The sequence below is a fragment of the Homalodisca vitripennis genome, chromosome 2 (assembly GCF_021130785.1).
Source record: "Homalodisca vitripennis isolate AUS2020 chromosome 2, UT_GWSS_2.1, whole genome shotgun sequence".
Lineage (NCBI taxonomy): Eukaryota > Metazoa > Arthropoda > Insecta > Hemiptera > Cicadellidae > Homalodisca > Homalodisca vitripennis.
The window spans coordinates 26809993-26831581 of record NC_060208.1 but is presented as its reverse complement, the minus strand read 5'-3'; the positions used below and the strand labels follow the sequence as shown (position 1 = coordinate 26831581).

The 21589-nt window shown below is 33.9% G+C and overlaps 2 protein-coding genes across 2 annotated transcripts; one reads left to right on the top strand and one right to left on the bottom strand.

Moving 5' to 3' along the window:
• Window positions 1-8761: 8761 nt before the first annotated feature.
• On the bottom strand, window positions 8762-10892 carry LOC124356224 (sodium-coupled monocarboxylate transporter 2-like). The gene is made up of 4 exons (XM_046807409.1): window positions 10710-10892; window positions 10434-10520; window positions 9892-10037; window positions 8762-9711 (listed from the first exon to the last, which is right to left on the bottom strand). Exons 1-4 carry the CDS (start codon window positions 10890-10892, stop codon window positions 9420-9422), a joined length of 708 nt encoding a protein of 235 aa, XP_046663365.1. The 3' UTR covers window positions 8762-9419.
• A 499-nt stretch (window positions 10893-11391) lies between these two features.
• On the top strand, window positions 11392-20392 carry LOC124353717 (sodium-coupled monocarboxylate transporter 1-like). The gene is made up of 7 exons (XM_046803688.1): window positions 11392-11966; window positions 13097-13205; window positions 15097-15206; window positions 18431-18611; window positions 18711-18797; window positions 18953-19089; window positions 19871-20392. The coding sequence occupies exons 1-7, from the start codon at window positions 11866-11868 to the stop codon at window positions 20184-20186; spliced, it is 1041 nt and encodes a 346-aa protein (XP_046659644.1). The 5' UTR covers window positions 11392-11865; the 3' UTR covers window positions 20187-20392.
• The last annotated feature ends 1197 nt before the right edge of the window (window positions 20393-21589 follow it).

Here is a 21589-nt window from a genome sequence, read left to right as displayed (position 1 = left end):
GTAAATTGAAGTAACGCATCAACGTCTATCACGCATTGTAAGATTTTTAGTACTTATACAACACCACTATGCTTTGGAACTAATAATAATATTCATATTACCACTCAAAAGTATTATTATTACTTAACTTTAATTTTAATGTTAATATTAAAGGTAATACCTAATCTCTAGGTTTTCTTATAACAAGTGCCATTTTTCATTGGGAAACCATACTAAGTAAAGACAATATTAAACTATTGTTTATATTATTTATGTAGCCTTTTAGTAAATACTATTATTATATTCTATTTCTAACAATAAATTACTTAAACTTACTCTGTTGTCGTTTTCAAGACTCTTACCGGTACGTTTCTGACGGTCGGTTGTGAGTTTGTCGAGCTAACAAACAATATGCTCTAAAAAAAACTATCATTTTATATTTTTAACTGTTTTGGTATCCTTCCATTTTGAAAAGTGTTATGAGTGCGTTAATTTTTTAAATTATTTAGTAATATTAATAAATTTAAACATAGCTATTGTTAACACACTATATAAAGGCTTTCAAAGAGTTAATTGCTATTTTTCGTCAAGATAAGGTAGTATCTTGCCCTGGCGTAGTTCAACACGGTGACAGATTATTGTATAACAATAATCGATTATTGTATTTTGTTTTAATCGAAATCTCTAATACTGTTATTGATGTTGTCTCTGCAGTACCCAGTCCCTTCAGTGATGGTGAACCTCATGCTACTTAACTTCAAATTTTTTTCATGCTTTTGTGCCCATATCACCGTTGAAGCAGCATCACAATAAAACAAAATCTTCTCAACTTAAAAAGTCTGTTTTACTAAGCTGCATTGATGGCTGGTCATTTCTACAGAATAAAGCGGCAATAACGAAAAGCAACAGCTTGGATGACAAGATTATGGTTCTTTAATAGGCCACGGCCACGGCCCCTGCCCCACATCTGTTTTCAGTATTTTATTTGCCTGTTAATAACGGCCTGGGGCAGTGCCCTTTTAGCCATATGTGAGCATCAGTCTATTATCCCTTTGATAAACTGATAATTTTGCCATTTAGTTACTCCAGCCAATAATTTCCTCATTCAATTACAAATCATACGTTTTGAGATTACGCATGCAATTGTTATGTCGCTCTTTCTACATCAAAGGTGGCAGAAAGTACTTTAATGTTCAAAATCCCGATTTTTTAAGCTTTTTGGAATATTTATGTTGGGCACCCAAGCAAAACAATGGGAATTCTGAATTTACATATAATTAAGGGGAGCACTTCGCCCTATCTTCGTAATGTTAACATAGGTACACTTATCTCAAGAACTACTTGAGGTATCTTCATAATTCTTTTTTTCATTTAAAGAGGGCTTCTAGGGGAACACGTGGAACCAAAAAAAAAATTTTTTTTTTTGGCATATACCCTAAAAGTTATATATTTTTGTTTTAAATAAACGCTTGTCAAAAACCTATTATAAATATGTGTATATGTATGTATATAAATATTGAACTCAGTGAAATGTGATGTTTTTAGTGGTTCCACATATGTAAAACAGTGCTACAAACATACAAAAAAAATTTCATATTCCTACCATTTGTAGTTTTTGAGAAAAATTTACTTTTGTATTGAAAACCGCAACTTTCGGAAAAACACAAAAAACGGAAAAAATACTGCTTTATTTACCTTTTTCAGTACATTCCAGGTGCATAGGCTGGCTGATCTCCTTCCTGCTCCTCATATTCATCCTCCCAGAACTTCTTTTTAGTAAGTTTTTTCTTCTGTCTAATTTTTTTCTCTATATCTTCTTGAGCTTTCTCTGCCTTCCAAATTCGCCGCCGGTCAAGCTTTTTTCATTGCTGTAATAAAATGCTGCCCTGGTGACACTCCTATTTCTTGAAATACTTTGCATTTGCCAATGTAGCCATCATTAAAAGCTGTAACAGCTTCATATATGCCAAATTTCAAAGTTTTAATCTCCACAAATGTTCTTTTAGGTATGTAGGTCAAAATGACATTGTTGAGGGACTCATTGGGATTTTGAGTTTTTTCCCTTAGTACATTTGCCCAGTAGAGTTGATTGGCTAGATCTTGAAAAATAGGTTTAATAAATGTCATTAGGTTTTTTCAGGCAAGTGAAAATGGCTGCCATGATCATAGTTTTCATTGGATTTTACGGCTTTGCGGTACTTACACCAGGTTTCTTCATCATCTGGACATAGTCCATGTTGAGGCCTTTCATTAGAAGACATCACATGGAAAAACTCTGCCCAAATGGCTTTTTTCATGTCTTCAACAGAGTTTGTGTTGCGTCTAATTGCCAATCCGTAGTATTTTTGGAGCTGAATAATGGCAGAATCTGTTTAGCTTGTTCTGCCGCCAAGTCGTGAGCCGTCAGGGAGTGTTTTAGTCTTAGCTTTTAGATTTTTTAATCTCGATCCCATCCGTTTCTGGACATGGCCTATGCATTCTATCTTTGTTATGGCAGTATCACCATAGGGCTTGGCTTCGCATACACTGGAGTACGCCTTGCTGTCTCCATCACCAAGGTATTCAAGTAACGAGCCTCATACAATGCCTGCGAGCGCTGAAAAATTGCGACTGCTCCAGCAACTTCCATGGCTCCACTAGAACCTTCAAAGTTTGCGATACAGCCATCACCATGCGTGTTGTTTAGTCTATTAGTGCATCTGCAATATTTAGATAAAATCTTCGATGTCTAGGACCTTACCGGTTGATAAAGATGTCACTGATACCACTCCATTTAGTGAAAGGTGACCCCGCTTCTGCCATGAGCCATCAGCAGCTATAGCGAGGTCTCTGCAACCATCATTATCCGATACAGCTTCTTGCACAGCACTTTGCATTGACTTCTTACACACTAACTCAGCAATTGAACCCAAGTAATGCTCATGTTCATGATATCTCAAAGGCGGAGGTGTAAGATTCATAAAAGCGCAAAATTTTCTCCGCAGCCCACTCTACCCTTTGCCTATGTTACGCATAGCATAAAACCAAACGAAGATTTAGGTCATAAAATGTGTTAGGCCTATCAGACTTTGCTTCATTCTGATTAGTGTTAGGCCTGACTAATTCAGAGTTTGTCACAGTAATAGTGTTTTCACAATCAGAACAGCTGACTATAATTTTTGATGCTAGGCCTACAATGTGTTTTACTTTGTAAACAAGTTGGCCATGGCAATTTTTACACACTGAAACGTTACTAAGAGCCTCATTCAACAATCCTATAGAAGATGCACTTTGAGGTCTTGGCCTATCCACATTTGGAGTATTGGTACCTCGATTGTTACTTGATCCTGAGAAACTAGGCCTAGGACTAGTTGGAGGGTTATGTTGATTTCCTTTGAAAACGCGTTTTCTTGAAAGCAGGCTTTGAACGTGGCATTATAAAATTCACTACACTTTATAACAAAAAATACTCAGAACTCTCCACTAAACTCACAAAAAACCATAATCATTTACGTAATTTTCACTCTCTAAAACAGAAATGTCAGTAACCAAAACATGTAATGCTACCTAGGTTATAAGCAATGGTTATAAAAACAGATGTTTTGTTGGTTAGTGTAAGTTGTTGACATAACAAACTGTCACTGCCAACCAAATCATGAACATGACTGCAACGAAGTAGTACTATAACAGCACCATTCAAAGTGTGACTGCTACAGGCCCGAAACTGCCTGCAGGCCTATTTAAAAAAAAAAATATTTCGGACACTTCTAGTCATCATAAAAAAAATTTAATACCACCATTGTTTATCGGGAAATTCCAAACTTTAATAAAAAAAAAAAAAAAAATTTGTAATTTTTGAGATTTTTTACGAAGTGCTCCCCCTTAAATATACTCAGGGACGGATCCGGAAGGTAACTAATTTGGATGAGGTGGGTTGTACCGACGGGGGTGTGAGTTCGGAGAGGTGGAATACTCCTTCGGGTTAGTAAAGAATAGCTTGATAATTAATTAATTTTTGTATGGGGTTCGGGGCTACAGACATATTCTCAAAACAGCTGAAGCTCTGATGTGGTGTTCTTGTATTTTATTAGAGAGAGTTCCCATCCAAATGACAGTAAATTACTCCAACCATTGAAATGTTGTGCACTTAAATAAAAGTATGCTACAGAAAAGTAACTAAACATAATTTCGTTAACTGCTCTGTATGCATGTTTCCTTAAAATAAATTACTAATAGTTACCTATGGTCGTATTAAACTAGAACACACACACACACACACACACACACACACACACACACACACACACACACACACACACACACACACACACACACACACACACACACACACACACACACACATTATAATATTTTTACTTTTTTGATTTGTGTACATTATTTATCCAAATTTTGTTTTCCGACAGACTCTAGGATAGATTTAAATTTAAATGACGTTATATATAACTATTGAGGACTTTACCAATTGTGTAATAACACTTTTTGTCAAACTTTTAGTCTGTTTATGCTTAATTTAAGTATAATTAGATGTACTATTTAAAATTTGTATCAAGTGTATGTATTTAGAAAATTAAAAAATCTGTTAAGTCTGTAAGTTAGAGGTTTTATTAATTTCTTAAAATTTCGTTTTAGAATAATGGTATTTTATATTTATGTAAAAATTATTCCAAATTTATATATGGAATACGTGCTTACCCATACATATACAAGCACGGGTAACTGTTAGACCAATATTAGCTGCTGTGTATGCGAGCATTCCCCAATCCAACAGCCAGAATCCGATATTAATACAAAAGCCACAGCTTACACACTCAGCAAATTCAAGTCATAGTCTACTTTTTAAATCTGTAATTATGTATAGCCTATCAGTATTATGAAATCTTGTAATATTTATAAAAATTACGCATACCTATTTAGATTTGGTATGGCAAAGTTACTACAACATTTTGTGTGTTTCTGTCAATGTGGGTTTTATTGATTTGTGTATTGTTATTTTTATTATTTTATTTAAATAAATATTTTTTGACATACATGTTCAGCTTTATTTATTAAAAATAATCGTTGATTTGTGCAATGCATAGCATCGTCTCCTCCTATACTGTTAACACAATATAACAGTATATCTGATTTAATAAACATCCCACATTTTACGAATATCCAGTAATGCTGTCAGTGTAAACAGGATTTTGGTTGGATTATTTACTCTTTTGTATCCCTTAAGTGACTCACATTGGTAAGAACCATACCAGTATCTTGTTGAAACCTCTTTTAAAACGGATGAAAAATTAATCCTTTACAGGTTTGTGCTCTATTTTATAAACTCATTACTTAAAAATTGTATAACTGTAAGCCAAGGAATAAACAACTATTATTTTTCTTATTACAGTACATATTTGTAAGCGTTTATAACATCGTACTCAAATTATTTAAACAAAATGTTTTTTTGTTTTCTTATAAACACGCGGAAAGAAATACATTAATTTGAATAGCTTAAATTAATAATAATATATTTTATTGAAATCTGATATATATTCATTAATAAAAATACAAGAAATGGTATGATGAATATTGTATATGTAGCTTCTTGTCTATTTAAGCCATCTTACATCACATAACGGTACGTTATTTGTCCATAATACTGTATTATGAAATTTGATTAAAACAGTGTATAAATACAATTAAAATTGATTGCTAATCGGTTGAATAATTTATTTAGCTAATAACGTAACACATTCACCCAAGCAATATTATTGTAAAAGTAAAAGTGTGATTGCGTGGGAACCAAGCCTCAGCCCAGACGCTCAAGAACTCTCCAATAATGGAAAAAGAATTGGCAAAATCCATTATGTAATGGTAAATAATGTGTGCTATAGCTTGGCAAAATTGAATATCCTTAATTTATCAATTGGCATCGGTGAGTCTCTGTGAAACCCTGCGATTATTCTCAGATTCTCATTAGTGTCACAATAAAATTAAATACTCGAACCTCCTCTTGCGGCTGTTTACAATAAGTATAAATTTTGAAGTATAATGTGTACTGGGGAAAACCTTATAGTTCACTAGACACATTAATCTCTTGACAGTAACTACATCTATATATTTCTAAACTGTCATCCCCTGTCGGTGACCTAAACATTCAAGTTCTTACATAATTTTGCTGGTTTTATTCGCACAGAAAGTAGGAAAGTATGAATTATTGATGTGAGATGAGAAAACGGTATAATTATACTTATAATTAAGCATGTTTTTAAGGTATCATCATTTTTTGTGGCATTTTTGATCGTGAGTGAGTAAAACTTCACTGGAAATCTGCAATGTGATCTCTTTCTCAGCTGAATCTCTTCCTGAGTTGTCTGTGATAGGTTATTGTGACTGACCAGATATATGAAACCTGTTAAAATTTATACTAAATTAGTGTTAGTCATATCGTGTACATCTTTTATTGATCATCAACATTTTGTTGATATATTCATTTTAAAAGTGTGCTTCTTAGAAATGATACGGCTATTAAATAACCCAAAAATGTATTAATACGAAACAAATTGCAGAGTATTATGCAGTATTATTAAAAGAATAAAATGAATTATCGAATAGCTGGAGGATGTGCCTAGACCTATCAGATTTGGAACATTTCTTGCGCAAACAAAATTAAAAACCTGTAAAAGATAATGTTCATAGCGTAAATCATACGCTACCATATCACAGTTTTGAGACATACCATATCACAAAAAAGTGGAAGATGTAAAATGTTTTATCATACTCAACTTAAATGACCAGCAAAATATAATTATTATGTTAAATTCCATTGTTAGCCCCCAAAACCCGAACTTTTCTAGAAAGTTATGCGTAGTTATAGTTCATAATCAGACTGACATCACATAAAAAGGATACGTTTGTTCTCTGTGGTGATAGATATTGGTATTATCTCCAGAGATAGTTTTCATTTGTCGCATAGAGATACGGGGGCTGCTTTAGCCCCACTGATAACAGGAGGAGATAATGCTAGCCGCTACAACTGTAAATAGATAAGACACAATTTGGAAAAAAGAAACGTTATCTTGTCTTGTTCAATCAGCTTTAAAGACTGTTTTTCTGGGTTGGCATGACTATTTAATTAATTAAGCATAGAAACAAATTACTTTTTGAGACAGCAACGGAATTCACCTAATATAACGTATTGTAAGTATAATGTTTTGATCCACTTCAACCACTGTTAAGTGCTTTTACTAAGTTGTAGTACACACGCAGCTTCAAACAGACTAGAGTACTATACGTAAAGGTATATTTTATTATAAATAGTTGTAAAATTTTTAATAAAAAAGTCTGTGATTATTTTTTGCAATATTTGACATATTTGCATTTTGTACAAATAATTAATAAACTATATTTTAATATACCAAAATATTCTATAAAATATAAATAAATAATTTTTACAATACAAAAAATGTATTTGACTATGTGAGTGCTTTAAAATGTACGATGAACGTTATCTGGCAATTCTAGTCGAACAAAACTGTACATTCTGTGGAACAATTTACAAAAATAATAACAAACTGTACTAATTATTTTAAAACTTGTATGATTTATAACACGTAAATAAATTTATAAAACTTGTTTCTCATAGGTAAATTTAGTAATTAATAATGCTAGTCTCCACATTTATATTTCGACGCGCCTTCAGCGCGGTAAATACTAACTGTTATTTCATGCAAAACGCTTCCTTAGATTGAAGGCGCTAAAAGTTTGCCAAACAATTAGGGAATTAGTATTTTGTTAATTGCATACAATCCTCTCGCCAAAAAGATTAATTTATATCTTAATATTTACTTCAAATTATTATCTGATTGTTATTTCAAATATAATTATTATTTATTTATTTTTAGATAAATTGCTAAAACATATCTGCAAATCTTGCCTTGTCAATGTCCTGTATGGTTTTAACTATTTTTTACTTCTTAAAAAATCGTTATTGATATTGAATTAGTGTTACTTTTTTAAGTGTTGACTTAATTGCTTCTTATACCAAGATTGTTTAGTATAATAGTTTTCTAATAAAAATCCAACCTTGAAATAATTGTTTCCCTAATTTTAGTTGCAGTCTTGCGGGATGTTTTTTTGCGTAATAAATATATGAGGTCGTAAGCACAGATCAGATTTTGTGGTTTAAGTATTTATGGTTGTTTTAATTTGAGTTTTAAGTATAATACAATTAAGTTATATATATTTTATTAAATAAACAATACTAATCTCTGAAAAAAGAAAGAACACTTAGGTGCGTACAAGAAGTATGTTTTAAAAGAGATATTTTGTGTGAAATAATTCCAAGACTAAGTAAGGAGGTAACTTGGTATTATTGTTTCTTTAAAAAATCTAAGCAGTTTCACTAAAAATACTTGGTACAATCAAAGGTATCATAAAATGTTTAAGGGGATACGTTTAAGACATTACTTTTGATTTATAGTTATCAATAATCAATCAATGATTTTATTTGTATTAACAAACAGACGATTCTCGGAAAAAAACAACAGTAAAAATATAAACTCATCCAATTGTTTAGTTGCAAAGTAGCGCTTTTAATTTACACTGAGTAAAGTAGTTGTTCTCGTTACTTCTGAAAAATATTTTCAACCCAACGCTACTATATTTTGGGTCTATATTAGTGTTATTAAAGGGTTGTAAGAATACTAATCGTCTCTGATAAACATTCTGATTGGAGTAACACAGTTTCAATCCAAAGCTGAACAAATCTTAGGGAAAGGTTGGTTTAAATTAATTTCACTTTAAATATCTATAAAAACATTTATTTTCTATATTTTATTAAAAATAGTCAACAATTCATGTCTTATTTCTAGCAACTTTTCAAAGTTGTTAACCTAGTTTTATTAGTAAAAATACAAATATTTACATGTTGTTATATTAAAATATTAAATAAGATCACAGCTCTTGATTAGTTCATCTCCAGCCTTTGAATGGCCAAACAGAGAATAACTTGGAATATATTCACTAAATTATTATAATGTAGTCGCACAATAATGTAGCTACCTACTTCGATGTACTCTAGTCAACAATAGCACTACAACAATAGCACCAACGATCTTTGTCAGACTTGATAATCAATTCTAATAATATTATTTCTAATATAAAATCCAGTCTTTAAAACTCTCTCAGATTTTGTCGTGGTTCTTCAATAAATGATAAAGAATTGAAATTTAACGCAATTCTTAAAATTGTGATTTGTTTATAAAATTGTCTTGGATTTAAAGGCTTTTCGAAGACGTAGATTTGGAAAAGGACCTTTGCAGGAGTTTGTCTTGGGATTCAAAGAACGTTTGACTGGATGAATCCTGTTGACATTTCCTAGTGAGTCCAATATTGTTTTGACTAGTAAACCTTCATCAAGGGTTATCTGTCCTGGGGTTCTCTTGCGACATGTTTCTACTGAACTAAACACCGTTAATCACAATCTTCACAGAGTTCTTTTCCTGGATCAGCTTCAGCTCCTCTGGAGCTGGAGCAGGGGCAGGTAGGAAGCGTCTCATGCAGGGTGTGATGAGGCGTGGATCGAGCAATTCCAGAGGCTGAGATTGAGTGAGACAGGTGACAGTCAGGCCTACCAACAACCCCACTAGAGCTCCCAGGCCGGAGAAGTACATATAGGACAGTTGGTAAAGCGGAGGTACACCTTCAGCTATCACTGGAGAACCGATGCCAGCGTAAGAGGACGCAACTGTGGTACTGCAACAATTACAAAGGAGATTTTGAGATGGAGCAACCACACTGATTGACAATTACAGACCTATTTCACTTTTCTAAAGATTTTGAAAAATCGTATAAAACATTATTAGAACAGGGATTTCAATTTTATAGAATCAAAATGTTCTTACTTTAGAGGCTTGGTAATTTGTTGATACTTACTTCAAGACATTGCTGCCAACTAAACATTGGTCAACACTAAGGATCTTGCTGGGAAATTGTAGCTGTCCAGCCACCATGTAGTATTGGGATCCTGCCACGACCCAGGTCATAGACACCAGACTAGCCACTGCTCCCCACAGTGCACCCTGTTAACATTAAATGCATATTTTATTGTATATCAGAATATATATAAAACTTTCGCTTCTATGTCTAAGGCTGTTATACTCTTTCTTTTATTACTTCTTCGATGTTAAAAGTAAGAAGTGTAACGTCTTTACTAAAAATATAGTGAAATTATTTTTGTTATTTCTTTTTGTTTCTGAAATTGACTTTGCTCTATAAGAAGTGTTTATGTTGTTTTAAGAATGATTGGAAATTCTTTTACTTTAAGAGTTATTTAGAAAAAATAAAGAACAGAACCACCAATAATAATTTATTTATTTTGTAACATATATCGGTTGTAAACTTTATGAGTGATTAAGTTTATTTTATGATTTGTAAGACTATGTTTTGAAATGGCTTACTGAGAAATTTAGGCTCACCTTTGAATTCACCCATGGGAAGAAGATTCCGACCGAGAAGATGTAGATCATGGCGCCGTGGGTGATACTAGTCACACTGATCGCCATCTGTACAAATTAAAGTTGTTAAGCCAACGATTATAAGGTAGTCTATTTTAAGTATATTTCTGGATGTGCTTACAAATTATAACCTGACCGGTGAATGTTTATAGTTTGACTCACAAAAAAGGTGGATTGGTCAAATTGGATTGAGAATTCAATTTCAATTTCTAATGATTATCTCACTACGTAACACACCTGCATGATGCCTCCTAACTTTTCAACGATGAAGATGAGCAGCACGCAGCAGGTGCCAACGACCAGAACGATGGCCTTCATGACTAAAGAGGCGGTAGCGTCGCTCTTGGGCGATTTCTTGTAGAAGGGGGCGACGAAGTCTTCGTAGAGGGTTCCGGCTACAGTGTTCAGACTTGCAGACATCGTGCTGGACAAAACACATTAGACAGTGAGCTTTAGTCGTAAACAGCTAACGTTCTGTTATGTAACAGAAAAGTAACAGGGATTACCTTAATCATGCTAAATTATGCCATTAATTTACAGAAATAATCCGGATCAACGGTAGTACTGTGTGCAAATACAGAGCACTCAATCCAAGGTTTAAACGATTTTTGCACCATTATCGATAGTACCCAACACCATCGATACATGTGTGAACTTGTTGATAGATCAATGAATGATCTGAATTATGCCATTAATTTACAGAAATATAATCCGGATCTGGTGGGGGGGGGGGGGGGTGGGGGGGGGGGGGGGTGGGGGGGGGGGGGGGTGGGGGGGGGGGGGGGTGGGGGGGGGGGGGGGTGGGGGGGGGGGGGGGTGATGTTAAACTGAAACTCTTTTCGTGGTTTAGTTAAGTATTAGATTAGTTAGACACCTGATGAAGAGATCAGATTGAGAATTCGAAACGTTGAGTTATGGTTTTCTTACTTACCTATATTAAATATAGGATAATGTTATCTTTACAGGATCTTACTGGTACTCCAACAAAAATTGCAGCTTTTCTTTCATCCAAAGTCCTGTAGGATTTTGGCAGGCGATATTCCCAAGAAAATAAACATCCTTACACTCCAGAAAGCACACATTAATTGTGGTTTTATAAATGTGTGGAAGTTTAAAGCTCCTACTCCCAAAAAAGCACGAAATTTATGCCACTCCAAAAGCTTTATAGAGGACGTTCATGGTTGCCTACATAAGTGTATGGGAATTTTTAATATCTTACTGAAATGAACATGTAGTGCTCAGATTTCCCTAATGCTATTACGTATATATCCAGTATTGATGATAACTCAGGTTTATGAGTGTAATTAATTCGTAATTTAAATGCCTTCTTGCATATTTTTTCTGTCTGCTCAGTCTGGACCCTGATCCGTTTGCTCGTCACACACTCTGCTCCATGCTACTAGGCTGCACATTCACTCTGCTCGCCTACCAAGCTTGCAGTCCTGGGACAATACAGCGATTCATAGCCGTCCCTACCCAGCTGGCAGCAAAGAGGTTAGCTATCTCTAATACTTTATTACTTACAATGTTTTATCGTTAAAGTTTTATTGGATTGAACTAAGATTTCCCACTCAAGGGTCTTTTATATACAAACTCATATGTCTTCCTTTTTGTATCATACTCAGAAAACTCTATGAAGACATTTTAAGATAAATAAATAAATCTTTATTGTCACAAACATTTCAAAATATAGCACAGCTATAAAACAGGTGACATTGTCAAATATTAGTATAATCTACAATACTCTTGTATGAGTAAATCCAAACAACCAAACATACAATGCAATAAAACGCGCAAGACAGCAATAAAACGCATAAAATAAAACAGGGTATTAATTGACTTATCATAGGAAAGCAATTGTGTCAACTTGTCGAACTACTTAAAAAAAAAAAAAAATAAAACCATTAACGTAATGCAGTGCTTAAAATTTAAACATCATTTAAAAACCCACTTACCTTATAATGTGTTTTTGTAAGTAAAAAACTCCTTAATGTTATCTCGGAATGAGCCTAAATACATTAATTCCTTAAACGTTAAAGGTAATTTATTGAAAGGTGTTGTTTCCCATGTAGGATGGTGTCTTTTCCACCTCTTTCTGATGATGTCAGGAATATTGAAAGTTAGTTTTATACCTATTATTATTATTGTGTTTATGGTTTTCATTACAAAGATTTGCCGTAATTAGAACGGTTAATAGAGTTTTTAAAACTATTAGGCTTGGTACAGTTAAAACTTTATGTTCATTACGCTTAAAAGAAGCCTTCCAAGGAAAAAATGTCATTATTCTTATAAATTTCTTCTGAATTTTGCAAAGTTTATCTATATCTGTTGAAAACCCCCAGAACTCAATCACGTACTGAATTGAATATGAATAAGCATCATATATGATCAAACATCAAACATAATTTTAAATCTATAGTATGTCTCAAAATAAGCATTTGAAAGTATGCTGAGTTCAATTTTCTTAAAATAGTTTCAATGTACTTAGTCCATTCTTAATGCAAATTCAGTTCTAGCCCCAAGAAATATCATTTTGAACATCTTTTATGGCTGATAAATATATAAGCGATGAAACATCATTATTATTACACTTAGAACTAAATAATGAAACTGTGGACTTGCAGAGTAATAATGTGGTCGACTGCAGGCTTCATTGGTATGAACACTCTGGCAGTGTTGGTTGGTCTGATCCTGTACGCCAGGTACCATCACTGTGACCCCATCGCTACTCAGGTACTCTACGTGGTTTACTAATAGTGGTTTTGAATAAGTAAAGTAAAGTAGACTTATTTACCAGGCGAAGTTAGGGCTAAGAAGCCCTCTCTAACACAACCTGGGGACCAACGGCTTAAAGGTGACTTCCGAACCACCTTCAATGGCCAGGAAGACGGACTGCTTGCAAGGACTCCATCTAAGCAGCATCCACGCTCGACGTTGCTTGATTCGGTTATCTTACGATAACCATTGTAACCCGCTACACTACGCCACTGGCTAGAACATTTAAATTATAAAAAACACTGTTGACGTTATATCAATTAAATAATAATTTCAAAAACATCCTACAGTTACACATAACGTAGCTATGGTAGGAAGGGTTAATTAAATTGTAATGTTGAGTTAAGCTTCAGTTCATCTTCCTTTTTATTGCAGCGTCTGATATCATCTAGCGCACACAGCTACGTTATGTGTAGATAAACTCGGTTGTTCCACAGTGCTTAGAAATCGTGTCAGAACATCGTAGTGTACTCAATTGTGCATCTGATGAGACAATGAGCCTACCACTTCACCTATCCATAGGTGTCTCTGATGTCGAAACGATGTAAAGGCTCGTTTTGAGCTTCTTCGTCGCCGACTTTCTTTGATCTCTTCAGACGAACATGACTCCAGTTTCCAGGAGTCAAATCTGAGACAGCGTCAGATACCAGACGCTGCAATAAAAAGGAAGGTAAACTGGAGCTAAACTCAACATTCAAAATCCTACAGCTGTTTACGTGTATATGTAGTGATTTTACTGTTGATTATCTAAATCCCGAAGATGTTTAAATAGTTAAACATTGTACAGATAATAATGTTAAGACTGATCCTTTTTGAACTGTGAGAGAAATCAGTAAGAATTCTCTCACGATCAATAGGGGATCGTCCTTTCTAGTTTTTTGTCATCTTTATTGAGTCCAATAGCCACAAAGTCTCTAGTCTAACTCAAATTTAGGGTAATTCTAAGCAATATATGGGTCAACCTCGATTTTTCTCATATTACAATATAATGTTCCAATAGTCAATTAGAAAAGGAAATGACTAGAATTTCTTGCTGGAAAGCAGTTATTGGGAGCAGGCAACCGCGAGAATTACCTATTAGTGATCAGGGGCACTGACGTGATCTGGGCTTCAAATTTGGAACTACTCGAGTTAATTTTTTTTGTAAAAGAGCAAGCAGCGCGAAGCGCTGCGCAGCGGGCAAGCATCGTGCGTGATATTCGTCTATACTGAATTGATTCAGGCCAAAGGAATGACACAGATTCCTTTACCAGATTTTTACGGAGATTTTGTATTGGGCGGATTATATTAGTTTACTTTGCTTTCCAGCATGTAATTATGTGTTTAAAATTGTTTTACATACATTACCTACATTATATTGTAATATGTAATAACAATTTATCAGAAATGTTTAATAAAAAAAAGGATCACGCACGATGCCTGCCCGCTGCGCAGCGCTTCGCGCTGCTTGCTCTTTTAGAAAAAAAATTAACTCGAGTAGTTCCAAATTTGAAGCCCAGATCACGTCAGTGCCCCTGATCACTAATAGGTAACTCTAAGCAATATACGAGGTCTGGCGGTTGCCTGCTCCCTATAACTGCTTTCCGGCAAGAAATTCTAGTCATTTCCTTTTCTAATTGACTATTGGAACATTATATTGTAATATGAGAAAAATCGACGTTGACCCATATATTGCTTAGAATTACCAAATTTAGAATATTTATTTGATAGGTTTCTTTATCACCTTTTCTTATATTGGTAGTCTCGTTCTTAGTTCCTTTCAAATTAATTTCCTTCTAATTTAATTGTCAACTAGTGGTGTAGGAGTATTGTATTTCATATTATACCTTGTTTGCGTTGTACCTTATAGAAAGTGAAATTCTCTGGTCAACTACTGCCCATGTTCGTGATGGAGCTAGGAGCCCAGATCCCTGGCTTCTCTGGCCTCTTCATTGCTGGTGTATTCAGTGCTGCTCTCAGGTATGTGTTATAGTGCAAGTTTCTCATGTGAACACTAAATGTGAACACTACAACACTAAAATGTCAGTCGAGCTCTAAAAGTTTCAAATTGGTTTCAATAACTGTTACAGCAGCTAATACATTACATTGTTTGTAACAATTAAAGTGTGAAAGGATAATAAGGTTTCGGACATTCGCCACCGTTATTATGTCAAAAGATTGTTTAATAAAACATTTCAAGGATTGGAATCTATCCTCTTCGTCAGGTGGGAAGGTAATTAGTACATAAAATCACAGTTGTCTTGTCTTGTCACTCCCAGTGTAATCTAGTCATTGTTGTTTGTTTAATAGGTAATATGAGGCCATTAAGTATTATTTCCTAATATACGAGTACACCTGGAAAGTTCAATCCTCAGTTTACTTATAAGTTTTGTTATTAGATTAGAAGTTATCTAGAAATTGTTTTATGTTCTATTTAGTAAAAAGCGAATGGAGGATGTTTGAAACTATAAAAGTTTGTACACAATTAGATAAAATTGGAGGAAACCGAGAGATGAACGAGCATTTAAGCTAACCTTTAAATGGTCTTAGATCAATTGGAAAACTTAAAAGTACATTCTTAAAAATAATATTCGAACTCCCTGCCGAACACTCTTTCGTCACTCTGGCCACTTAAGTACAGAGCAATTGGAGGAATAAATGACCACTTAAACCTCATAAAGCATCATTTAATATTCATAGCTTGTGGAATCTATAATAAGTCACATATCCAATATTCCACAAGTTCCTATGCAAATGTACATATATTAATTTGATGCGGAGCAAGTCGTTTTATTCAGTTCTGTTTTGTACGTGTATGTTGATGTAATGAACTTCAACCCAACGTATAGTTTATTTTAAAAATAACATAGCAGGACATTCATAATTCTAAAATTGTAAGCAATGAACAGTTACAATTTGAACATTATTGCATGACATATGATATTTATAAAACTGTAATTGTTGTTTACACTCAAATTATGATAAAAATAAACATTTTAGGATTGCTTTAATGGCTGCTCAGAATATCACATTATCTAAATTGCAGTAACGACTAATTTTTAATCTTTACGACGATTCATGAAAGATACAATTATCCATCAATAACCTCATTATCCTAATCTTTTGAATAAAAGTAGGATAACATAGTGTTAATGGATATCTTAAATTAGTGTCTAAAAATACGTTTTTATCTGGTATTTTTATTAGAAAATACTAAAAAATTCGACATTCATAACTTATTTCCCTAGAGTATCGTTTGATATGGCATTGATAGGTGTCGTCTCCAACAAACCAAACAAGTTAAGCTAACTTATAATTTATAATTTGTATTGTTATTCAGAGTGTATGTTTTGAACACATTTGGATGTTTTATGTTAATGTTGTGTTCATGACTTGAATTAGATATGTTAAGTACGTTTTTGTTTATAATTATAAACATGTCATTTCATACAAATTATTTAATACATATGCACAATTAGCGCTGGGTATAAGGTGCCTCGTAAACATCAATTGTATTAAAATTGATATTACACAACACAAAATAAAATTTAGTATTGAAATAGGTAGCCTGGGAATACTACTATCATACATTTCAGTAAGTTACAAAACATTACACTAGAAGAGGTTGTGAAAAAATATTTTAGAATAAAAAATTCATTCAAACCGTAAGCTACTTGCTGATCATTCCCGCTCTACAGTCTTATAAAGGAATCGTAAAAGTTATTTAGGCTTATTACGAAGATGCCTACTGTACGTTAGATGAATGTGTAGCATTTGGCTGATGTTATAGATAGCCTGTTATAGATAAAGGAGATGCTTAGCGAACGTAGATCTCTTGCAAGACATTGCCAGTCTGCAACATCTGTAGAAGAGAGTCTTCGAGATCAATTGCTGCTTGGTATTAAAAATAGAACACAAAAAACCTCTTAGAGAGTATACTCGTAAAATGTTGTGTCTCGTCTGAAATATTTTGAAATGTGTGCGCATGTATTTGAAAGTTATCATAAAATCTATAGCTGAAGGACCTAGCTACGTATGAATGTTCCTAAATTTTAAAATTTTCAATTACTCTTTAGTAAACGATTATTATTTAACTAATTCAGTATTACTGATATGTACTGCTGAAAGATCATTGTCAACAAAAAAAACGGGTCAAGAACTTTTTAAGGAAAAAAATGGGGCCTTACTCTCTGTCCACATGGAAAAATATCTGTTGTCTGGACCCCCCCCAAAATTCTTTTTCTGGCTACGTTCTTGACCTGAAACTCAACCCGGGATGGTTACACTTTTGTTGACTAACATCAACAGGTTTTAATTTTAGTGGAAAGCATTGTTTCAGATGTGGAGGCAGCATTCACAATGCTGGAATTCGATATTTAGCTAAAGAGTAAAATGTGAAATTAGTTTCAAAGTAAAAATTACATTGCTGAAGTTTGTTTCAAGTTTGATCGGCTAAGAGTCAGAGTAAACGACAGCGACTAATCACTTGAGAGCTGGCAGTTCACATTCGTCTTCATCTGGTTGTGTTATCAGTGAAGCAGCATCTGTCCCTGCTGTAACACATCAGACAATAAGCAGGATACCGGCTGATATACTATATAATCTAAAAATATTGTCTAAACATAGTCTTCTAAAATCCAATGTAATGGTTAATATTGATGGGACTTTATGGTTAAACAGAAGGACTATGACAAAAAAAAACGAATTTGCGACAGTGTCATTCAGTAGATGAAGGCTGGACCTGTATCATTCTTGGGGTAGTGTTGAGCTTGAGATGCTGATCACATTAGGCGCTGAAAAGTAAAATCACTTGAATGAATAGTCTTGATCTCAAGAGGAAGGAATGTTATATTTTCCAAGTAGGTCCAGCATGCCATATTATTTGTGCCTTATAATTTTTTATTGTTAACACTATTCCACATGGTTTATTTCAGGTGTATGATGACGATTGGACGGTTATGTTGATGGTGTTGTGTTGTGTTCATGGCTTGAATTAAATATGTAAAGTACGTTTCTGTTCATGATTATAAACATTTCATTCCAATCATGTTATTCAATACATATTGCAAAGCAAAATATGCCATTTCTTAGAAGACGTTTTAAAAATATTACCAACAAAATTAAAATTTAGTATTGGTTTTATATGATCTAAATAATAGATTGACTCTTTCCAAATGAAAACCCAATTGCTCCCATGTCCACAGTACAATGTCTGCAGGACTCAACACTGCTGCTGGAACCGTCTACGAAGATTTCGTGCTCAGAATCCACTCCCAGCACTCAGACTCAGCCGGGGCCTTGATCGTCAAGCTCATTGCCCTCGTATTTGGAATCGCTTCAGTGCTACTGGTCTTCTTCGTATCTAAACTGGGCGGGATCCTGCAGGTGAGATAGGTATCGAGTATCTTTAACTATATTTATCTATTATTTTGTCCATGTCAAAGTGGAACACTTGAACTCATTGAACACTTTTTCCATTTGCAGTTAGCCCTAAGTCTGCTTGGAGTGACACATGGAGCAATATTGTTTCTCTTCACCTTTGGCATGTTCTTTCCTTGGGGCTCCACCAAGGTATGTTTTACTCTATCTCTAATTTCTTTTCGATGGTGACATTAGTTTGTATTAGAATGTGATCAAGTAATCTTATGGCAACGTAACATACTATGTGATTAAGTATTGCAATGAATTACTACTGGATTGTAATAATTCCAAATGTTGCCCTGCAGGGAGCATTATCTGGAGCAGCAGCGAGTCTAGCGGTGATGGCATTCTTCGTGGTCAGAGCACAAGTTGCCATCGCCCACAGGCATATCCAGTTCCCAGGAAAGTCCTTGAGCATCGATGGCTGCGAGGGTGCCCTTAAGTACGTCAAGGGTTTATTTAATTAAAAGAAGAACAACACGCAGTTGTTATGTTTAGTTTTGTGTGCAGTATCATCTTGTCAAATTATGACCAAAAGGGTTATCTTCACAGTGCACATAATTCCAAAAAACTAAACAAATTTTAGTTTTTTCACGCCAAGGAAACGGCAGGATCCTTGGTCATCAAGTCATGTTGTGTAGGGAAAGTCTCAGCCGTAAATAGCTCTACTAACATTTTGTTCGATCCATCTGATTATTATAAATGCAAACGATTCCAAGTTTGAGTAACCTATGTTGAATTGTAAATTTAAATTGAGAGAAGATAACAGGATTGAACATTCCTTTAATACCCACGTATAAAAAGTAATTGAGTATAGTAAAGGAGAGATTGGATACTGAATATGAGAAAATGTTTTTCCTTAGCACTTTCATAGACCTTCAAAAACTGTTTTCTTCAAAGGTCTCCAAATTCCATGTTAATGCTGAAGTTCAATTGTTCAATTCAACTTACTTACATTCAAACACATAAACCAAGGCTATTGTGATGTGTCTGACGAAGACAGCCTTGCTATCGAAAGGCCTCACAAAAATAAAAGTTTTAAATATTGGTTAGTTGTTTGAATGTAAATAAGTTCACAAGTAGCCAATACAAGCTCCATCTTCAACATTGTTCAATTCAGTATAATTTAATTAATAATAAATTAAAAACTGGATAAATAGACATTCTAAGTTATAAAGAACTTTTTATTTTAAGCCTGAACTAATCTTATCGTTGCCTTCCAGCATGACACATCTGTTGATCTCCTCTCACACCGGGATTGGCAGCCAAACTTGGTCAGATGGTTCAGAACCCAAGATCTACCAGTTGTCATACCTTTACTACAATCTGTTGGGAGCCCTGGTGGGTTTCCTGGTGGGGATTCCGGTCAGCATTTTCACCAGAGCACCCCTTGGAGATCTCGATCCACGGCTGATAGTGCCGCAACTTCGGTGGTTGCTACCCCTTAAACACAAAAAGAGGCCTTCGAAAGTTTTCCCAATGGATGATGATGTTACAGCGAGTGATTCAAGGGAGATGGCTTGTGTAATGTCAATGTAGTTCAATTATACGGGGTTATGGACGATTGGTACTCTTTGGTATCATCATTGAGTACATACCAAATTTGCTATCTTTAGTAGTAGCTAAGGAAATTTTTCAAAATACTTTCCTAACCTACCATGGCAACTCCAAGTAACAAAAAAAATTAAAATTATGATCTGGTTCTTTATGTCAACATTGATTAGTCCTATTCAACAACATTCAATGTAGAGGCTATTGCCTATTAGTAGTCTGATTTATATTACTTGGCTTCATAAAATAAGAATGAAACAATAAGAATTGTTAAGAAAATGATAAATACTTTCTCGTGACAAAATAATATGAGAGATAAAATAATAATAATTATTGAATGTATTATGTTATTAAATGCGTAATAGTTTTAATTTTGTAATTTGTGTACAGATTATTATAAAAGTCAATCATTTTAACTTACTTTTATGTGATGTTTGTGTTTCAAATTAAATTACCAACAAAGGTAACTGGTATTATATTCCTATATTACTCCGAACAATATTCGAGTACCAATTGAAAATAAAAATTTTTCAATTGCTTCTTCTCCTTAACAGTGATGAGATTGTGCAATATTGATTTTTAACTATATTGGTCGTTACATAATGACGACTTACAGTTTCAAAATGAGGTTTTATAATAATGTTTTATTTATCTGTATTACCAAAATATCTAATAATTGTGTACTATTGGTATACGATATAGGTTGGAAATACAGTTTAAAAATAAAATTTTGCGATTCTGTCAAATGTCTACTGATATTTCTGGAGAAAAAAGGGAGGCCTGAATGATATTCAATGCACCTGGTCCTGGTGATGACTATGCTCGTCGCTTTTGTATAACAATAAGAATATGCGGTAATACAATTCGTGCCATTCAACAGCTCGAAGATAGCTGCAATTCTGTACTTCAAGAAGATCCTATTTATCGATCCAATTTAGGAGATCCTAAATAGTTCCAATTTAGAGTTTATAGTTTGTAATGAACTCTTTCACTAATAATAGACTATAATCTGATCGAAGTATAACTGACATTTTTGAATTCTTTTACAATTAAAAAGCCTCAGTAATAGCAAATTATGGTACCTCACAACTGTATTAAAATTAAGACCTTTTTGGACAACTAAGTATTATAGTCCATAAGAGTAATAATTACATTTCTGAATATTATTAAGATTTATGTCACACCCCAGCGGAGCAAGTGCTTTTTATAATTCAATCTTAATTAAAATTAAACTAGGCTATTGCCGGTTATACTCAATTTAATGAATTAAAAAAGTAGTTTGATTTAGATATTTTGTCTTTCGATCATATGTTATTTTGGTTATTTAAACACGTATGTGGCAGAAATTCAGATCCTAATAATATTATAAATGCGAAAGTGCCCTTGTTTGT

Excerpts from the sequence above, each read along its gene's own strand:
- LOC124356224 (XM_046807409.1), bottom strand. The coding sequence starts at position 10,892 with ATGTCTGCAAGTCTGAACACTGTAGCCGGAACCCTCTACGAAGACTTC. Across the intron at positions 10,521-10,709 it reads AGTTAGGAGGCATCATGCAG|ATGGCGATCAGTGTGACTAG; the intron begins GTGTGTTACGTA and ends TAATTTGTACAG. Across the intron at positions 9,712-9,891 it reads GTTGGCAGCAATGTCTTGAA|TACCACAGTTGCGTCCTCTT; the intron begins GTAAGTATCAAC and ends TAATTGTTGCAG.
- LOC124353717 (XM_046803688.1), top strand. The coding sequence starts at position 11,866 with ATGCTACTAGGCTGCACATTCACTCTGCTCGCCTACCAAGCTTGCAGT. Across the intron at positions 11,967-13,096 it reads ACCCAGCTGGCAGCAAAGAG|AGTAATAATGTGGTCGACTG; the intron begins GTTAGCTATCTC and ends GTGGACTTGCAG. Across the intron at positions 15,207-18,430 it reads GTATTCAGTGCTGCTCTCAG|TACAATGTCTGCAGGACTCA; the intron begins GTATGTGTTATA and ends CCATGTCCACAG.